The sequence below is a fragment of the Typopeltis vanoorti genome, chromosome 17 (assembly GCF_054136105.1).
Source record: "Typopeltis vanoorti isolate ZY-2024b chromosome 17, IOZ_Tvanoo_1.0, whole genome shotgun sequence".
Lineage (NCBI taxonomy): Eukaryota > Metazoa > Arthropoda > Arachnida > Uropygi > Thelyphonidae > Typopeltis > Typopeltis vanoorti.
The window spans coordinates 6,296,746-6,315,807 of NC_143565.1; the positions used below are offsets into that span (position 1 = coordinate 6,296,746).

At 33.6% G+C, this 19,062-nt stretch overlaps 1 protein-coding gene across 4 annotated transcripts in view; it reads right to left on the minus strand.

Moving 5' to 3' along the window:
- Positions 1–19,062, minus strand: part of Dic1 (Dicarboxylate carrier 1) — a 205,884-nt gene that overhangs the window by 20,988 nt on the left and 165,834 nt on the right. For all 4 annotated transcript variants that reach the window (XM_090407718.1, XM_090407720.1, XM_090407719.1 and 1 more), the window contains 2 exons: positions 14,986–15,066; positions 5,056–5,112 (listed from right to left, as the gene is read on the minus strand). In XM_090407718.1, coding sequence (XP_090263844.1) covers positions 5,056–5,112; positions 14,986–15,066 — 138 coding nt within the window. The remainder of the gene's footprint in view (positions 1–5,055; positions 5,113–14,985; positions 15,067–19,062) is intronic.

Consider the following 19,062-nt stretch of genomic DNA (forward strand, 5'->3'; position numbering starts at 1 on the left):
ATCACTATTTAGTCTTGAGCAGGATAAAATTGAATTTCATATTGAAAAGAATAACATGTAAGAAAGTTTTAAAGCGAATAAAAGTTGAGCAGCTCTCAGATGTGAACTGTAGACTAAAATACACAAAGATTATTGAAGAAAAAATGAAAGAGTTTAAGAACAGGAACCAAACCTTGGAGATTCAGTGGCAAGCCTTGAAGAAAACCCTGATTGATTCAGCCAGAGAGGCATGTGGTGAGGTCGTCTGCAAGGATAGAAAAATCATAACTCCATGGTGGACACAGGAAGTTAAAGAGGCAGTGAAGGAAAAGAAGAAAGCATATCAAAAGTTCCTGGCGAATAAGTCAGCTTTTGCTCTTAGAGAATACAGAGACAAATGTAAGAAAGTGAAACACTGTGTAAAACTAGCTAAACAAAAGTCATGGGAGGACTTGGGCAAGAACATAGAAAATAAATATCAAGAAGGTGGTAAGATATTCTGGAGGTTGTTGAAGAAGCTTAGAAATGGAGGAAAGAGTGCTGTAAAAGGAAATTATAGATGATAAAGGTGACATGAAAAATGGGAGAAAAAGATATCCTTAAAGTATGGAGTAATTATTTTGAAAAAACTGCTAAAAGAAACAAGCAGTGATGATAGCACAGTAGTAAAAAACACTGACCAGGCAGGCAGTCAGGGATACATATCCATACTTGAAGTAGAAAAAGCCATCAAAAACTTGAAATGTGGAAAGGCAGCAGGAGTAGATAATATTCGACCAGAAATGCTGAAGTATGGTGGTATAAAAGTCTTACAGTGGCTGCACTGCATAGTTCAGAAAGCCTGGACAGAGGGACGAATTCCCGATGATTGGAGTAGAGCTCTAATAGTACCCATATATAAAAAGGGAAATAAAACTGAATGTGAGAATTACAGAGGTATTCCCTACTGAGTGTTCCTGGCAGATCTATGCAAGTATACTTGAGAAGAATTGTGGAAGAAAAGCTTGGTGAAGAACAAGCTGGATTCAGGCCAAATAGAGGCTGTCAGGATCAGATCTTCACTTTACGACAAACAGTTGAGAAAGCATGGGAATATAACAAAGATCTTTATTTAAGTTTTGTCAATCTGGAAAAGGCATATTACAAGGTGCCAAGAGAGAAGCTATTCACTATGCTACAGTTATATGGTGTCAATGGGGCATTATATCAAGCAATACTTAGTCTTTATTTGAGTTGTAAGTGAGTAGTTGGAATTGAAGTACAGGAAGATAGTTTAATGCTAAATCTGGTGTGAGACAAGGATGTATATTATCCCCTCTGTTATTCATTATCTATATGGATCACATTATGAAGGAAAATGGTATTAAACATGATATCAAAATTGGCGGTGTTAATGTCAGCTCTTTGCTTTATGCAGATGATGTTATACTTCTAAATAAATTCGCTACAAGTCTGCAAGATTCCCTGATTAACTTGAATAACTGTTGTAGTAGATATGGTATGAAAGTCAGCAATAAAAAGACAAAGACAATGAAAATAGGCAGAATTGTTGGAAATGTCAACTGCGTTGTGAACGGGGAACCTGTGGAACAAATAAAACATTTCAGCTACTTAGGCACAATTTTTAATGAAGATGGTAAATTAAATATGGAAATAGACAACAGAATCAACAAAGCTGGTATGGTAAGCAGTCAATTGAATAAATTCATATGGAATAAGAGAGAAATTGGTCGGAACACTAAATTAGCTGTATACAAGACAGTGTTCAAGCCAGTTTTAACTTATGGATCTGAGAGATAGGCCAGAAGTAAAACACTTGACCAAAGACTAGAGACCGCAGATATGAGAGTCCTGAGAAAGATTAGAGGCATGAACAGATGGCATCAATGGCAATATCATATTAAAAATGAGGATATCAGGAAAGAACTTGACATTGTCAGCATCCAGGAATGCGTTAGCAGAGCTAATCTCAGGTGGTATGGTCACTTAAACAGAATGGGCGAGGAAAGATTAGCAAAACCAGTGTTCTTTGCCAGGTTGGCAGATAAACGACCCAGAGGAAGACCAAGATATAGGTGGATTGATATGGTACAAAGTGCCTTAGATGATAGAAATATAAGATCTGATAGTGTTGGAGTCTTGACAAGTAACAGACTGATTTGGAGGAAAATTGTAGATAGGAAGTTAGTAATGATGTAAATTTTTCATGTAGTCCTATCATAATATCCTAATAATATCCCCTTGAAGGTACATTTCTAATCATAAGTTAAACTAGCTCTATACAAGAACACTGTCTTGTATAGAGCTAGTTTAGCGTTTTGACTAATTTCTCTCTTATTCCATATAAATTTATTCAGCTGACTTCCTACGATACCAGCTTTGCTAATTCTGTTGTTCATTTCCATATTTAATATGTCATCATCACTAAGATCACATCTAAATAGCTAAAATGCCTCTGTTGTTCTATAGGTTCTCCTTTCAGAATGAGGACGAAGTTTTCAATGTTTCTACCTATTTTCAGTTTTTTCCTTTTATTGCTGATTTTCATACCAAATTTATTACGGCAGTTACTCAGTTTAGTCAGGGAATCCTGCAGACTTACACTGAATTTATTTAGGAGGATACCATCATGTGCATAAAATAAAGCACTAACATCTTCAATTTTCAAAGTCAGGCCCAATGCTACTTTCCTCAGTAATGTGATTTTATTTATTTGAATGGGGTTATCCCATTCTTCAACCATCCCTTAAGGCTGGTTGAGCCCTCCTAGTGAGGGATTATATGTATATTTTGTGACAGTAAATTTCTGTGTGTGTGTTCACAGGTTGGTCTGCCTGTTCTGAGGGACAAAAAAACCTGAGTTTCTGGGTGAAAAAGCCCTCTACCTCTGTATGAGACTGGCTAACTTACCTTCAGTCGAAAGAGACGAGATAAAAGTTCCTCACTTAATGAATGGGAATTGAACCCACAGCTTTCCGACCAAAGATCTTCGTCTATACTGACTGAGCTACGGAGGCTCTAGTAATGTGCTGTATATAGATGAATAATGGTGGATATGTACACCCTTGTCTCACAAATAACTCAAACAACCTTCCTGTACCATCTTCAATTTTAACTGCTGAATTACAACTCAAACATAGACAATGTATTGTTTCATATAATGTATTATTCACGCCATAAAATTATAGTGTTTCAAACAGCTTTTCTCTTGGCACCCTGTTATATATCTTTGCCAAGATCTACAAAACTTAAATATAGATCCTTATTATATTCCCACGATTTCTCAACTATTTGTCTTAATGTGAAATCTGATCCTGACAATCACTATTTGGCCTAAACTGAACTTGCTCTTCTCCAAGTTTTCCTTCCACAACTTTTCTTAAGTACACATAAATCTTACTAGGAACACTCAATAGAGATGTTACTCTGCAATTTTCACATAAGTTTAATTGCCCTTTTAATAGATGGGTACTATGAAAGCTCTACTAAAATCATCTGGAATTTGGCCCTTTGACAGTACCTATATTTCCAATGTATTTTCACTATATATGGTAAATGTAGAGCGAAAATAACTGCTACATTACTTCAGTTAGAGCACTACAAGGGTTGTTTGAAAAGTTTGGTAAAAAAATAAGTTAAGCATATTTTTTTGGAAAAAATCACCTTTATTTCTCAACAATCTCCATCGAGGTCTACACATTTGGTTCAGTGAGTTTCCAATTTTTTCATCCCATCTAAAAAGTAGGATTTGTCAAATTGTGCAAAATAGTCATTGACAGCATTGATGACATCCTCGTTTGAAGAAATTTTTTCCCAATGAGCCAAATTTTTAAGTTTGGGAACAAGAAGAAGTGACATGGGCCAAGTCTGGAAAATACAGTGGATGTGGAACCAATTTGAACCTCAATTCGTGCAATTTTGTCATTGTGACGGCCAATGTGTGGGACGGTGCATTGTCTTGATGAAAGAATACTTTTTTGGTATTATGCCAATCTTGGCTGTTCTTTATTCAGTTCTTCTTTTAAATGGTTCAACAATGATACATAATAGACTCCTGTTATTGTCTTATCCTTTTCCAAATAGTCTATCATGATAATTCCTTGGGAATCCCAAAAAACAGTGGCCATCACCTTCCCAGCTGACGAAACGGTCTTCGCTTTTTTTTGGTTTTGACTGCTGTTTGCTGGATCCAAGTTTCATCTACAGTCATGAATCGATGCAGCAAAAATCCTGCAAATTACAATTAAACTTCGCCAAACATTGCATTGAAATGTCTTTTTGCATGCGTTTTTGATCGACAGTCGACAATTGCAGCACCCATTGCGCACACAGCTTTTTCATGTGCAATTTTTTGTGCAGGATATTATACACCCATTCAGTTGAGATGCCTACAATCTCAGCAGTCTTATGCACTTTTACTCGGCAGTCTTCTATAACAATAACATGGATTTTGTCAATCATTTCTTTCATAGTGACCTCAGTCGGGCGTCCGGAGCATGCTTCATCTTCGATGGACTTATGACCATGTTTAAACTCATTTATCCAAAAATAAATAGTTTTTAATGCTGGTGCAGAGTCCCCATGAACTGCATGTAACTCGGCTTGGATCTGAGCGGCCATCCACTTCTTCAAATAAAAGTGTTTTATCACTGCACGAAATTCTTTTTTCTCCGTTTTTATGAAAAGTGAGAACACGGCCATTTTAAATGTTTGCCAAATGAGAACTACGCATCGCACGTGGCTAAAATTTTGCCTGCGTTCATAAAGATGTTACGTGCCGACACTGGTATGAATGAACGAATTATGTCGCCTTCTATTGGAAATTTACCAAACTTTTCAAACAACCTTCATATATCTCTAAGATAACTGTCTGAATTAATCTTAAGAATTTCAAAATGCCTTATGAAAAAATGTTATATAAAACTCTTATGCTTTTATTTACAATGCAAATTTAGTGTTTTCTTGAAAACAGCATTGTTCTTGATACATATGAATGAAATGCATTTGTGTCAAATGCAATTTTATCAACTGAATGATACTGTATAGTGAAGTAATATGATAATTTCGTAAACCTACCTTGAAAAATCCTAAAGGTCCTAATCTTGCTGTTTCAGTAATACAATGAAATAAATTCTGAAAAAAAAAAAAAAAAAAAATCAAATTGATTCATTTTTAAAAATGCATTTCTTGTTATATTTATTTTTCTTTAATTTTTAAAGGAGTTATTGTTCTGTAAAATAAATAATATCAGTCGGTCTGTTTGGGCTCTTATTATCTTTAATCTTTTTGTATTATATAATTACAAGTTTACAAAATTTACATAATACACCTAACAATTCTGCTATTAATAACAGTTATTGGAACATGCAGATAACACTGTACTTCCAAAACCTTGTAGAAAATTGTTCTGATAACATTTGTCATATAGAGAATGAACATGAATAATTTCAGCAGGTTCAAAAATTTACAAAATTGTTATAAACTTTTTTTTCCCCCAAATACAAATTGCTATTTATTTATTTTTTTTTGGACAATGATTGAAATTGTACAATCTCCAAAAGCTGTTTTTTTTTTTTGCTTGATGGTTTTCTTTTGTCTTATTAGTAGAGGGACTTCCATGGAGAAAACAAACTCACTGTAAATAGAAAAGATTTCAAACGTAAGAAGAATCTCATTACTAATGTAAGCACACCAACCTGTTTACTGGAGGCCTGAAATGCTTGGACAAAAAAAAAGTGTTTGATCTCTAGAACCAGGGGTCACTAGATTACCTAATTTTAACCCAATGATGATATTATTGTATTACAGGTTTACCTATTGTGGGTGGAATTCATATAAAAAAAAAAGGGTGATCACACAAAACTTTACATTTATGGTACATATTGGCAAATGCATTTTGCTCGTTAACCACTCTTCATTATCAAATTTATTTCTCACATCCTTGTTCACTGCACCCTTATAAAACTTCCAGGTACAGATTTCTTTCTCTTTGCTCTACAAATGATCAGCCATCTGTTTTAATCTACTAAAGCATTTGCACTGCCTTAAGTCTGTATCACCTGTTTTCTTCCTATCCATTAACTTTGCAATTTACATTTCCTTGATATCTTGTTCTTTTTCACATCCTTTCTAATCACTACAGCAAATTATGGGAATATAGGTTTCATCTGCATAAAGATGGTATATCATGTCACAGTAAAATAAATAATTGGGCATCAATTTTTTCTCATCATGTATTAGGCATTTGTCTGTTCTAGTTTCACTGGTCTTCCCAACTCCCCCCGTCTGTATTTATCACTTCTACTGAGCTGTGGCCCCCATAGTGATTGACTATATTTTTTAATTGATTCAAGTTAAATTTGGAATCCTCATCAAAGACCCATATATACAGATGCACCTTGAAGAACTAAGCTTTGCAGATGATACAGTCCTCATTGACTCCAACATCACAGATGCCCCAAACTACTTCAACAGTCTTATGAGAACCAAAGAAATATTTGGACTAAAAATAAACTCACAAAAAATAAAGATATTAAAAAATCAGACAGACTGGCACATCTATATAAATCAAAATGATCACCTTGACGAAGTAGAGGACTTGGTATACTTAGGATCACGCATTTCAGATTTTTTTTTGATTTGGTGTTGGATTGGTGGCCGAGCCATTTTATTTGGTTTCTTTGAACAGATTTTTTTGATTTGGAACAGATTTGGTTTCTTTGAAAAGATTTCAATTCTTTAACAGACATTAAGACAAGAAAACAGAAAGTCCAGTTCCACAGAAGTCTTAATCAAGTATGAAAGTTGCGCCTCATTTCAAAGGAAACAAAGATTCATCTTTACAAGTGCACCAGTCTATCTTTCCATATAGCTCCCAGACCTGGAACATCTGAATACAAGCAGCAACCAATATTATAAATAGCTTTGGAACTATTTGTTTGAAGTATATATCCTGGATTACTCCTGGCAAGATCACATTCCCAACTCTACTATATTAGATGAAACCCAGCAAGATCCTTTAGTCAGAGAAAAGAAACCAAATAAAACGGGTTGGCCAACAATTCAACATTACAGATGCCCCAAACTACTTCAACAGCCTTATGAGAACCACAGAAATATATTAGATGAAACCCAGCAAGATCCTTTAGTCAGTACTGTTCAAAGAAACCAAATAAAATGGCTCAGCCACCAATTCAGACACCCACCCTCTGCACCTTTTGATGCTCTAGTCCTCTATGCCCCTACAGATGGGAAAAGAAAAAGAGGCAGACCCTGAACTCAATATTGGAAATACATCAGCAATATTCTCCCCATTCCCCCCCCCCCCAACTCTTTGCATTAGAAATCTGTCAATTAGCATATGACACAGATGCCTGGTTTTACTTCATGTCATAAGAACCTTGAAATCCTTTTCTTAGTGTATAAAGACTACTTATTTGTTTTGATTGGTTTTCCTATTCATAATTGTAAAATTATAAATAAACGATGATGATGACTGGTAGCTGATATTTTTCCATTTCTCTCTATATTCCTTCTTTTCATTTTTAACTTTAAATACCCTCTCTCTTTTCTAATGTTTTTTGATTTTATGGATTCTTCCTTTTAATAGTCATTATTTCTGAATCATAGAATAGTAGTGAATCATTACTTAATAAAATTAAAGTTGGTTTCTACAAATTTTCTGAAATTATTTTCTTCGTCTTTTGTGATATCTTTACATTGTATTACAGGCTTATTTTATTTAATTCATAAATTGCTTTTGAAAGTCATCTTCATTATTTTGTAATATAATTATTATTATTATTCAGGCCTCCATGGAGTCAAGAGACTTATCATGGGAGGTCCTTCCTAGGAAACACAAAGTCTATCATACCACTCCTTGAACTCATTGACCGTTCTTGCTCTCACAACTCTATCGTGGTGAGATGCATTCCACGGTTCAACCGCCCTCCACACAAAGAAACCATTCCTCACCTTCTTGCTCACAGCTTCCTTTCATAACTTCCAGGGATGGCCCCTTGTCATCATTGCTCTTTCCCGCTGTTCTACCAAGTGAAAGAATAATCTGATCATATGCATGTAGAATTGCACTGATAATGGCTCTACTGGTTAAATGGCTACTTTGTTTTATTGTTATTTTCCATATTTTTATAATTTGATCATTATATATATATATATATATATATATATATTGAACAGATATACTACATCCTTGTCTTAGACTTTTATTAATTTCAATCTCTTCTGTTAGTTTATTACATAACTAACTTTATTTCTGTGTCTTTACATAAACTTTATATAGATTGAATTAAATGTAATAGATATTGTGGTTTTTTTGATTACACTTCATAATTCTTCTCTGAATACTTTAATAAAAGTTTTCTCATAACCTGTAAAGGCTAAATGCATCTCCAAATTCTTGTCTTCTTTTTTTAATCAAAATAATTTGTTTAAGACATACATGTTACACACAGCAACTGTGTAATGTTCTGGAAAGCTTAAGTTTATAGGAATGGAGGAAGGAATGAAAGCAGATGTTTCTAAGAACTGTCCATATTATTACTTAAATATAATAGTAATGAGAAATTATCTACTCGAAGCAAAATACAGCAGTAAAAATTTCAGAGGATCACAAAGACATTATCATTATTCTCTTGAACTCTATGGAGTCACAAGCCTCATTATGGGAGATCAACAAAGTCTATCATAGTGCACCTTAAACTCATCCACCATCTGCACTTTCACCATCCTCTCAGGTAATGCATTCCATCTCCTACTACTTTCCATGTAAAAAATTTACTTCTTACCCTTTTACTCACTACTTGCTTTTGGCCCCCTTGTTCATTCTTCTCAGACTACCATATGAAAAGTCTCCTCAGCATTAATATGAAAATAATCTTTCAATAGCTTCCAGCATAACTCTAGCAAGTGAGTATGAAGCATCCCATCTGTAAATCAAAAATTTCAAAACCTTACATTTAGTTGCATTAAACTGATATATGCATTAATTTCCCCAACCTTTCAGCTTATTCAAATTCTCCTGTTGAGGAGTCAAAACATCAGTACCATTACTAATAGGTCTCCCAAGCCTTTGTTTTTGCATCATCTGCAAACAAATGAATATCTACCTGGAGTCCAGTGACCATATCATTGACAAAGATTGAACAGTAATGGTCCCAGTATTGAACCCTGTGGAATGAACTCCATATATAAACTTCCTGCTCCATATACAACTCTAATATCTATCAGAAAGTCAGTTACCAATCCAATCCACTAACCTGATATCCAAAACCCATATGTTGCAACTTAAAAACCAACTTGTCATGTGGCACCATGTCAAATGCCTTTGCAAAATCCCCAAAAAGGCAGAGTACATCTGACCTTCATCCACTGCTCTTGTTACTCTATTGTAAAAATTAACCAGATTACTAAAACAAGAGCACCCTTTAACAAATCTATGCTGGCCTGCGCAAATAATATTGTCTTCATCTGCCATTTCTGTATACACCAGTTCTTATCCAAAATCTAAATTACAGAAGAAAAACAAACAGGCCTATAATTTGATACCGTCATTCTACCACCATCTTAATGCAACGGCACAATCTTATCCTTCCTCCACTATCCAGAAATCTTTATATTTGCAAGATTTTCAATAAACAGGCCAAGTTAATGGCATAGTCAGTTCCACAGCACATTCCCTTAAAATACGTGGTGAAATTCCATCTGGTCCCTCTCAGATTTACCAAGATTTACTCAGTATTCAGAATTTATCCGCTTTATTCACTTCTAACACTTCACCATTCCTTATTCTTCTAAGAATAAAGCCTGCTGAACCAGGATGTCAGTGATCATTAAATAGCTCAACTATGTCATCTGCATTGGTCACCCGAGTTCCATCCACATCCAGCAAGGAAATCCATATACAATAATTTTTCCTCCTATTTGCAACAGAGCAAAAAATAAAAAAATAATATAAAAAAAATTCTTTGGATTCTCCATGGACTGCAGTGCTAGTCTCCATTCATATTCTAATTTTTCTCTCCTTGTAAAGGTGTATATTGCTCATTCAACTTTTCTACGCTTCTCTCTGTATATGTCTTCCACAATATTTTTTTCACCAGCAATTCCTCTTTAATTTTCTCTTGTCATTCATTTCACTCCAAATCTCTTTATCTTCTTCACTTCAGGTATAGAATCTGCCACTGTCAAAAATTTTTTCTTAATATGTTTCCTGAGAGAAAACTGTGTATTATTTATATTGTATAAGTTACATGAAGACAAAATCAAAAAACATTTAATTAAGATAAATTAACTAGAGATATTTTGATTCATATATCATGGATCATCATCAGCGTAATATAGTTGAAAGCAAAAAATTACACACCAATGAAGGTATATGGAGAATGGAATTTATCCTTATATGAGTTGTGAAGCGGTGTGCCACTTTTTTTTATTAAATTACTCTGGATTTAGAGAAAGATGTTGAAAGTTTATTTTTCACTTGGTTAGACTATATCAGTATCTCCCATAATGCGAAACACATCTCCTTGCAGATATATATAATGTTATGCATTAAGGGAAGGGCCACTACCCCAGACTAGTTTTGACCTTTATTGAGGTCTCTTCAGTGGGAGCCAGGCCCAAGTGGAGATACCAGGCAGAAGCATTAGCAAGGTCATCTCTACCAATAGGAGTTGTGAAACAGTGTGCCACCTTTTTATTAAATTACTCTGGATTTAGAGAAAGATGTTGAAAGTTTATTTTTCACTTGGTTAGACTATAATAAATTTAGTTTAATCCTTTATCCAAGTACTGAGATAGGAGTGATGTTAGCTTGCTCCACCTTTGCAATGAGTTGCCCGGTGTCGTACCACCTTACCCCAGTCCTGAAGATACTTTCAGGCAAACTTTGTTTATTCACATTTGGATAAAGGATTAAACTAAATTTATTATTGTTGTTCAATTTAGTTAGTGAATCCTGGAGATTTGCACTAGATGTGTTTAGGAGTACAGCATCACCTCCATAAAGCAAAGAGCTAACTTTAACCTCCAATCTAATATAAGGCTTGATGCCACTTTCTTTCATAATGTGATCCATATAGATGATGAATAAGAGTGGAGATAATGTGTATCATTGTTTTATCTGTGATTTTAAATCAACAAGTAGAGAAATTCCTCTGTAATTCTCACATTCAGTTTTATTCCCCCCCCGCTTTTTTTTTTATATAGATGAGTATAGTTCGCCCACGGATTTGAGGTCCCTCGACACTTCTGCGCATCTCAGAAAAAGAAGAATCCATTCCGATAATAGGGTAATCAGTCCTTATAGTGGGATGAGTTGTTTATTATTACCGGTCGGAAAATTAACTTCTCTTTTATGATTATTGTAGTTAACTATGTTGCTTGTATAACAGTTGGAAAATTTTACCTATAAAGCACGTGATTTCGCGTGTTGGCGACCAATTCGGACGTCCTTCATTTTTTTCTCTCCTTCAGCATGAATCGACTATTCTTGGAAAGACGCGAAGCAGGGACCTGGAAACGGTGGGCGAACTATACTATGAGAGCTCTACTCCGATCATTGAGAAGAATTTGACCTTCTGACCAGGCCCTCTGAATTATGCAGTATAGCCACTTCAAAACTTTTATATCTCCATACTTAAGCATTTCTGGTTGAATATCATCTACTTCAGCTGCCTTTCCACATTTCAACTTTTTGACAGCTTTTCTACGTCAAGTATTGATATGTTGAAAATTTTCTAGTATGGTTCTATCGCTGCATTTTCTCTGTATTCTTTTAGGGCATCTGCAGACTTATTTGCTAGGAACTTTTGTATGCTTTCTTCTTTAATTTCTTGTGTCCACCATGCTGTTCTTATATCCTTGCAAACAACTTCACCGTACCTCCCTAGCTGAATTAATCAATATCTTCTTCAGAGTTTGCCACTGAGATTCCAAGGTTCTTGTTTTTTCAATTTGTTTCGATTTTTCTTCAATAATGTTTGTACAGTCGAGCCTACAATTTAATTGTAAATCCATTTTTATCTTACTTAATACAATAGACTCTCAACTATCCGGCCTCCGTACTATCCGGAGCCGGGATTTTATCACAGAGAATTATAATAATACAGTAATTCTCAGTGATAAAATGAGGAATACGTACTGTAATTTACTTTGCAAGGCGTTGCAAGCAGGCATCTGCTACAATCCTCCAACGTGCCGTGTGCATAACACACGTTCAGACATGCAAAGTACGGATTTCCCCGCTTCGTCAGTTGTGTATCAGATGTCCACAAGTGCGGAATACGTGTATATACTCTTGTATCCTGAACCAGCAGGGCTGCCATTTTGACTGATTATATGTATAATAAAATTCTTAAAAATTCTTATTAAGAATTTATCTTATCTTAAAAATATGTATCTTAAATTATACATATCTTAAAAATATGTATAATAAAATTCTTAAAATTAATAATTATATTTAAATTTTAAATACTGAATTGTAGATGTCAGAAAAAGAATATTGTAAGGAAAAAAAACAACAACTTTGTCTGGAGCCCAATACTGGAAAAGAAGATCAGAGAAATTGCAAAACAAACAAGAATTCACTGGTTTCTTAGATAAATTCTTGACTGCAGAAACATTACATTTGGAAAAGAAATGAAAGATTTCATCCACTGATGTTGAAGCTTTTTGTGATATTAGACAGTACTCTATCATTTTAAGGTTTATGTTGTTAAAGAAAAATAATGTAATATTTAAAATCATCCATAATGTCAAGGAATTGAAACACTGGAAAGAGAAAGATATCTTAAAACATTGCAAAGATTTACACTTGAAATTAAGCAACAATAAAAGTCATTATGATCGTGATACTGATGACAATGTTCTTTTCGAGAAACTCAAAACTTTACAATGTTTCATAAAAATAAGATATATCCCCTCATGATTTGTTGAACTTCATATATGAGAACAATTTACATGATATGTTTCTGAATATTTCAGTTGTTTTAAGAATTTATCTAACACTACCAGTATCAGTGGCTTCAGTGAAAAGAAGTTTCTCAAAACTCAAAATAATTAAAAATTATTTATGATCAACCATAACCCAAGAACATTTAACAAATTTTTCTATAATATCTGTAGAAAACGATATTATGGATAGTTTAGACTTGTGTGAATTAAGAATTTTGTGGCATTAAAAGAATGAAGGGTAAAAATTTTGTGATTTTGTAATTTGCATGATATCATTCATGATGTGATTGTATTTATAAACTTATGTATTTTTCATGTATATATGATCCAAAAATATTTTGTTATACATATAATATATACTTTACTTTTCATATGTGATTTCCTTGTTTATAATACATATTTATTACAGTAATAAGTATATTACTGTAATAAATATGTATTATAATTATAGAAATGTTTCCTTTTTTAATTACTTTACTTGACTTTCAAGGGGGGGAGGACATGGTTTTTTAAAGTTTGCACAAAGGCAGTTTATATGCACCTGGCAGCCTTGTGAACCAGCCTTATGATATCGCAATCGACAACGACAATCAATGAGGCTTTTCTTATTTCTCGTGTCTTCTTTCCATGTGAACTTGTGCACATTTTGATGTTGAAACATGGTGTTAGTAATGACTCCATGTCCTGAGCAGAAGTCCAGTAAATACTTACCATTATTATTAGCTTTTCCCTTTTCTCCAAATTTTCTCAAAATGTTCCTATATACCTGGTGGGATTCATTTCTTACTCTAATGACTCAAAAAAATTCCTTGATAGAACCTAATGTGGGAGCATAAGCACAAATAAGTTTCATTGTCCATGTCCCATTTTGAAGTTTGCCCACATAACTCTTTTTGAAATTTCTTCCAATCAAGAAGTTTATCTTCATGTTTGGTGCTGAAAGCTATTGCTACTCCTTCCTTTCATTGATCATTATTAGCTAAATATAACATCCTATACTCATTATTTAGTAAGATCTCACCTTGTTTTTGTCTTCTTAGTCTCAATAATGCCAATTATGTCCATGTGGTACTTTTCCAATTCTTCTGCAAGTTCAATTTCCTTTCCATTAATACTTTCTTATATTGATGGTTCCTATCTTCAGTTGGCTTTATTCTTCTTCTTCTAGATGTTGATAGGAACTTGATACCTCTACATGCTCCTTCATCCTCTCTAAGTCAGGACTACTTGGCCACTCTCACCACTGAGGACTAGTATAATATCTCAGTCACAACCAGATCATCTGTATGACCAAATCCAAAACTCTCGGTCCTTGTGTTCCCTCCACCATATGCTGCCTAATACAGTTGTTTCACAAGACAGCCAAAATTCAGTTCTATAGTGCAGGCTGCCTCCTCTGCCCAGTTTATATTGTTATAGTTGAAGATCCCAAATGATCACTCACTTTGCACTTGCCAAACTAATTTGCCTAAACATTTCCAGCTTATCATCATCTATATGGTCTAAAGCAACATCCCACTAAATATCTTGTCTTAGAAAGATCTACCTCAATGCAATTAGTATTATTTCAACTGAGATTCTCCATCCTGAGAGGGCATAATTTATCTCTTATCATGAGTAACACTCTACCACCATGTTTATCTTCCCTATCCTGCCATAATATGCAATACCCTTCAATTTCTATCCCTGTAAGAACACCCTCCTTAGTTAACCAAGTTTCAGTGATACAATCTTTGGAGAGAATGAGTCAATCAGTGCCATAAACTCATTCCCTTTATTCCTACATATACAAACAGATTAATGTAGTTTTGAGAAGACAAAAAAAGTAACAGCTATCATATCAGGAACCTGGTAAAAATAATACCAATCTGGGAGACAATTTTGATAAGATAATAGGAATGAAATCATAACTGCAGTTTATCATCATAGTAATGAGTATATTCTTAGAGGATATATACACCAGGCAAATGATGAGAATTTCAACTAACTACTGCAGAGGTTTGAAGTTCATATAATGAAAATAAAACTTACTTTATACTCTCCTGCTTTTGCATTCATAGTTCTAGTTTTAAGTACATCTAATGGCTGTGTCATTGTTGTAGCAACAGCACCCTAAAAGATAAACAAAGGAAGTGAAATTTCTTGTGATTTCATTATAATTAATTGCTTTTATATATGAAGGGTGTCCACGATAATGACTTCTGAAAAAAACGTAATTAAATTTTCCTTGTTGTCAAAATGCAAGTAAACATAGAATAACAAAATAAAAAAATAATAGATATGGTACATTCATGTATATTAAGCATAATTAATTTAAATAGTACTTAAAAATTAAAAAAACAAATGGCAAATAATGGCCTTTTTGTCGAAATGGCTGGACTGAAGTGGTTTTTTCCTGGCTAAGTTGGTGCCTATATAAAAAAATGGTTGTTATGCACACTTTTTTATTAATTGGATTGGTAATATCTGATTTTTTAATTAATTAATTATTTAATTTATAAATAATGATCAGATCGCATCCCTTGTTTTAAAGATAATAAATACTAAGGGAATTATTATACTAACAAAGGTTGGTAAGTGCTTCTTTATTAAGTAAGCAATAATACACAAAAAATGAAATATGATAAAAAGTAATAAAAATTTAAGTAGTTAAAATATTGTAGTTTTAAAATAATCATTTATTTCAATCATCTATTGGATGGTCATCAACGTTGTCGTCATCGCCATCCTCTGGAGCATCATTATTCAGCAAGTCTTCGTAAAATTTTTTTGAATTTAGCCACTCTAAAAACTGAATCAGGTGGAGTAGGTCGTTATACTTCGCTAATTTTATGGGTACTTTAGCAGTGTATAAGCTCTGTAGCGCAGTTTCTCTGTTATTTATTTTTTTATTCTTCTGATTCTTTATAGTATTCTTTACAATAGATGGACGCTTTTCTAGAAAAGCGGCCTTTACTAGGATGCTTTCTCATTATGGGAAAGATTGTAATTAGTACACTTAAATAAGAGTTTTGGTCATTATAGTTCCCTAATAAGTTAAAATCACGAATAATTCTTTTTCGTTCGGCATCAGGAATAGTTTCGAAACAACGATACCTTTTGCATAAACAGTCAGGACCAACTTCGTGCGTTGTTGCGTGAAGAATTTTCATTACATCTCTTGTCCTACCTGTCTTTTTTTGTTTCTTTGTGAGTTTTTCTTTAGTATCAGCTGCACTTTCATTAGAACTATTAGAATAATCACTTATCATTTTCGCATTACTTTTTATTATTAAAAAACAATTAAAATACTTGTAAAACCAAACAGTAAAACTATAATCAAAACTAGTAGTGATTCAACAAACCACTGATAACAAAATAATGGCTGATGCAATAGTGATAATAGTTGATGTGATTGGACCGAAATTGTTTTTCCATACAACCGCTCGGACTGAGGGTGTTCTTCACAAGTTTAAGAAATATTCTCCGTTCATTTGTCTGGACTGAGGTTGTTTATGCAGAAAGTCTTATTTATGAGATGAAATGAAACCTTCCTTTAATCCCCAACAGATGGCAGACATATATTATATGTATTGCTTTTTATATATAAATATATGCTAATAAACTGAAAAGGTATTCAATGGATTCTAGCATACTTATAAAGAACTAATGAAAAGTCTGGACCCAACAGGTATGGCTATTCTAAAGGAAATATACTATAAAAACTGTGCTCTAACAAACATTCTTGTGATTCTAATAATAATAATAAATTTAGTTTAATCCTTTATCCAAGTGTAAGCAAACAAAGTTTGTGCCTGAAAATATCTTCAGGAGTGAGGTAAGGTGGTATAACACTTTGGCAACTCGCAGCCAAGGTGGACCAAGCTCATCACTCCTTGTCTCAGTATTGGACTGTATGTTGGCAACTTGTATAGGTAAATATGACCTCTCCTATTGCTTCTGCTTTGGTACCACCACTTCTGGGTCTGCCTCCCACTGACGAGACCTCAATAAAGGCCGAAACTGGTATGGGTAGTGGCCCTTATCTTAATGCATAGCATTATACATGTCCGCAAGGAGATGTGCTTTGCATTATGGGAGATACCGAGACAAAGAGTGATGAGAGCTTGGTCCACCTTGGCTGTGAGTTGCCAAAGTGTTTGTACCACCTTACCTCAGCCCTGAAGATATTTTCAGGTGCAAACTTTGTTTGCTTACACTTGGATAAAGGATTAAACTAAATTTATTATAGTCTAACCAAGTGCAAAATAAACTTCCAACATTCTTGTAATTCCTAGAAGACTGCTATATTGGGAGTATACTGTACTTTAAAACATAATAAGATATATTCCATATGTCTGCTATTGATTTTGGGTTAATTAGTCAGAACAAATGTAGCAGTATGTTAGCCAAAAAATAACAGTATATTTTCTTAATTAATCAGAAGCTAGATAAACTTAGTTCCAGTCATATTAAAATAACTTTAAAAGCTTACAGATGTAAGAAGAAATATATAGAATTTAATCAAAAACTCCAGCTGAAGTATATAATATTACACTAGTAGAGTTCAAAGGAACAATTGTAGTAAGTGTAGTTAAAAATAATTTAAAATAAATATTAAAAAAAAATTATGAACAATTAATAGTGATCACTTTGCAAAACTTGGATATTAGCATACAGTCTGATCAGTTCAGACTACAATCTGATGTGAAAAGAATATCAATACCATACCTTAAAGGAACCTCTGAACAAATAGCAACAATGCTTCATAAATCAATCTATATGTTTCCTTCAAATCAGCTTAGATACTGTCTTCCTTCCTCCTATCAATTATCATTATATCTATCTATCTGTATATCTGTCAAGTACCTAATTTTGGACAAACTGGCCATTCTGTTTTGATTAGAATTAAAGAACAAGAGTATTTTACGTTTTTCGAATCTCACAAGCCTGGCCTTGATTCTCACGCTACTGACACTAGGCACAGAGTTCTTTGGAGCCAGACAAAAAAACTTATTCATTCCAGCAAGTTCAAATTTGATTGTCCAAACATGAACCAATCAGATTGCATGCCAATATCAAATTACTTAATAGAAATACAGAATTATATAGAAATAGTGGATAATAAAGATCACATTTCAAAACCAAATATATGTAGAAACTTCAGAAGTTTGGAAAATTTGACCAGAGAGCTTATGAGAATATAATTCTTGGCAATGGAGTTGCCTTGTGCTGCTTAAAAGACATGAGTGCCCAGGCTTCTGTATATTTGCCATTTATTAGTGCATTTGATAAATGTTTCACTGGCCTGACAGCTGTTTCAAATTGGTTTCTCTTCAGAGACCTTGTTTAAGTATAGGCCTCCTCCAAAAACTTGGGTGATCCCTCAGATCACCCACTCAATGAGTGACTTGAAGGATCATTTGACTCATTACTCAACAGTGGTTCTACTCAGTGACAGGCTCATCCAACCATCAAGCAGAAACACTCATATTCCAGGAAAAAGCATCTACAAAAATTGCCCTGCTAAATGCGATTTATATGGATCCCAATCCAAGGAAGCTCAAGAGAGCAAGAACTCTTATTCAATAGCAAAGCAATCCTATATCAGAGAGTTATATTTGTCATAAGTGTATTCATGGTCGATGTGCAATAGTAAATAACAAAGAGAGAGCCAAACAGCTTTATTTTATTTAAATAAATTATACAGAAATAGCAGATATTGAAGATTCAACATTATTTCAAAGCTGATTAAATATGTAGAAACTTTGGAAGTTTCAAAATTTTGACAGAAAGATTATGATTAATCCAGAATATATATGATACAGTCATATTACCAGAAGATATTTATTTGCATTTTGGTACCAAAAATGAATAATGCAGCAGAATGTAAAGGTTTTAGAACAATTAGTATCATATCCCATGTTTCAAAAATACTATTGAAAATTGTAAACAATAGAATTCTTTCTGGAATGAAATGATATATTTAATGAACAGCAAAGAAGATTCATGCTAGAAAATAGCATAATTAATGCAATTTATGAATTAAACACTGTTATTGAAAGATCAATAGAAATAAATAATAACATACATCTATGCTTCACAGACTTCCAAAAATAATTTAACACA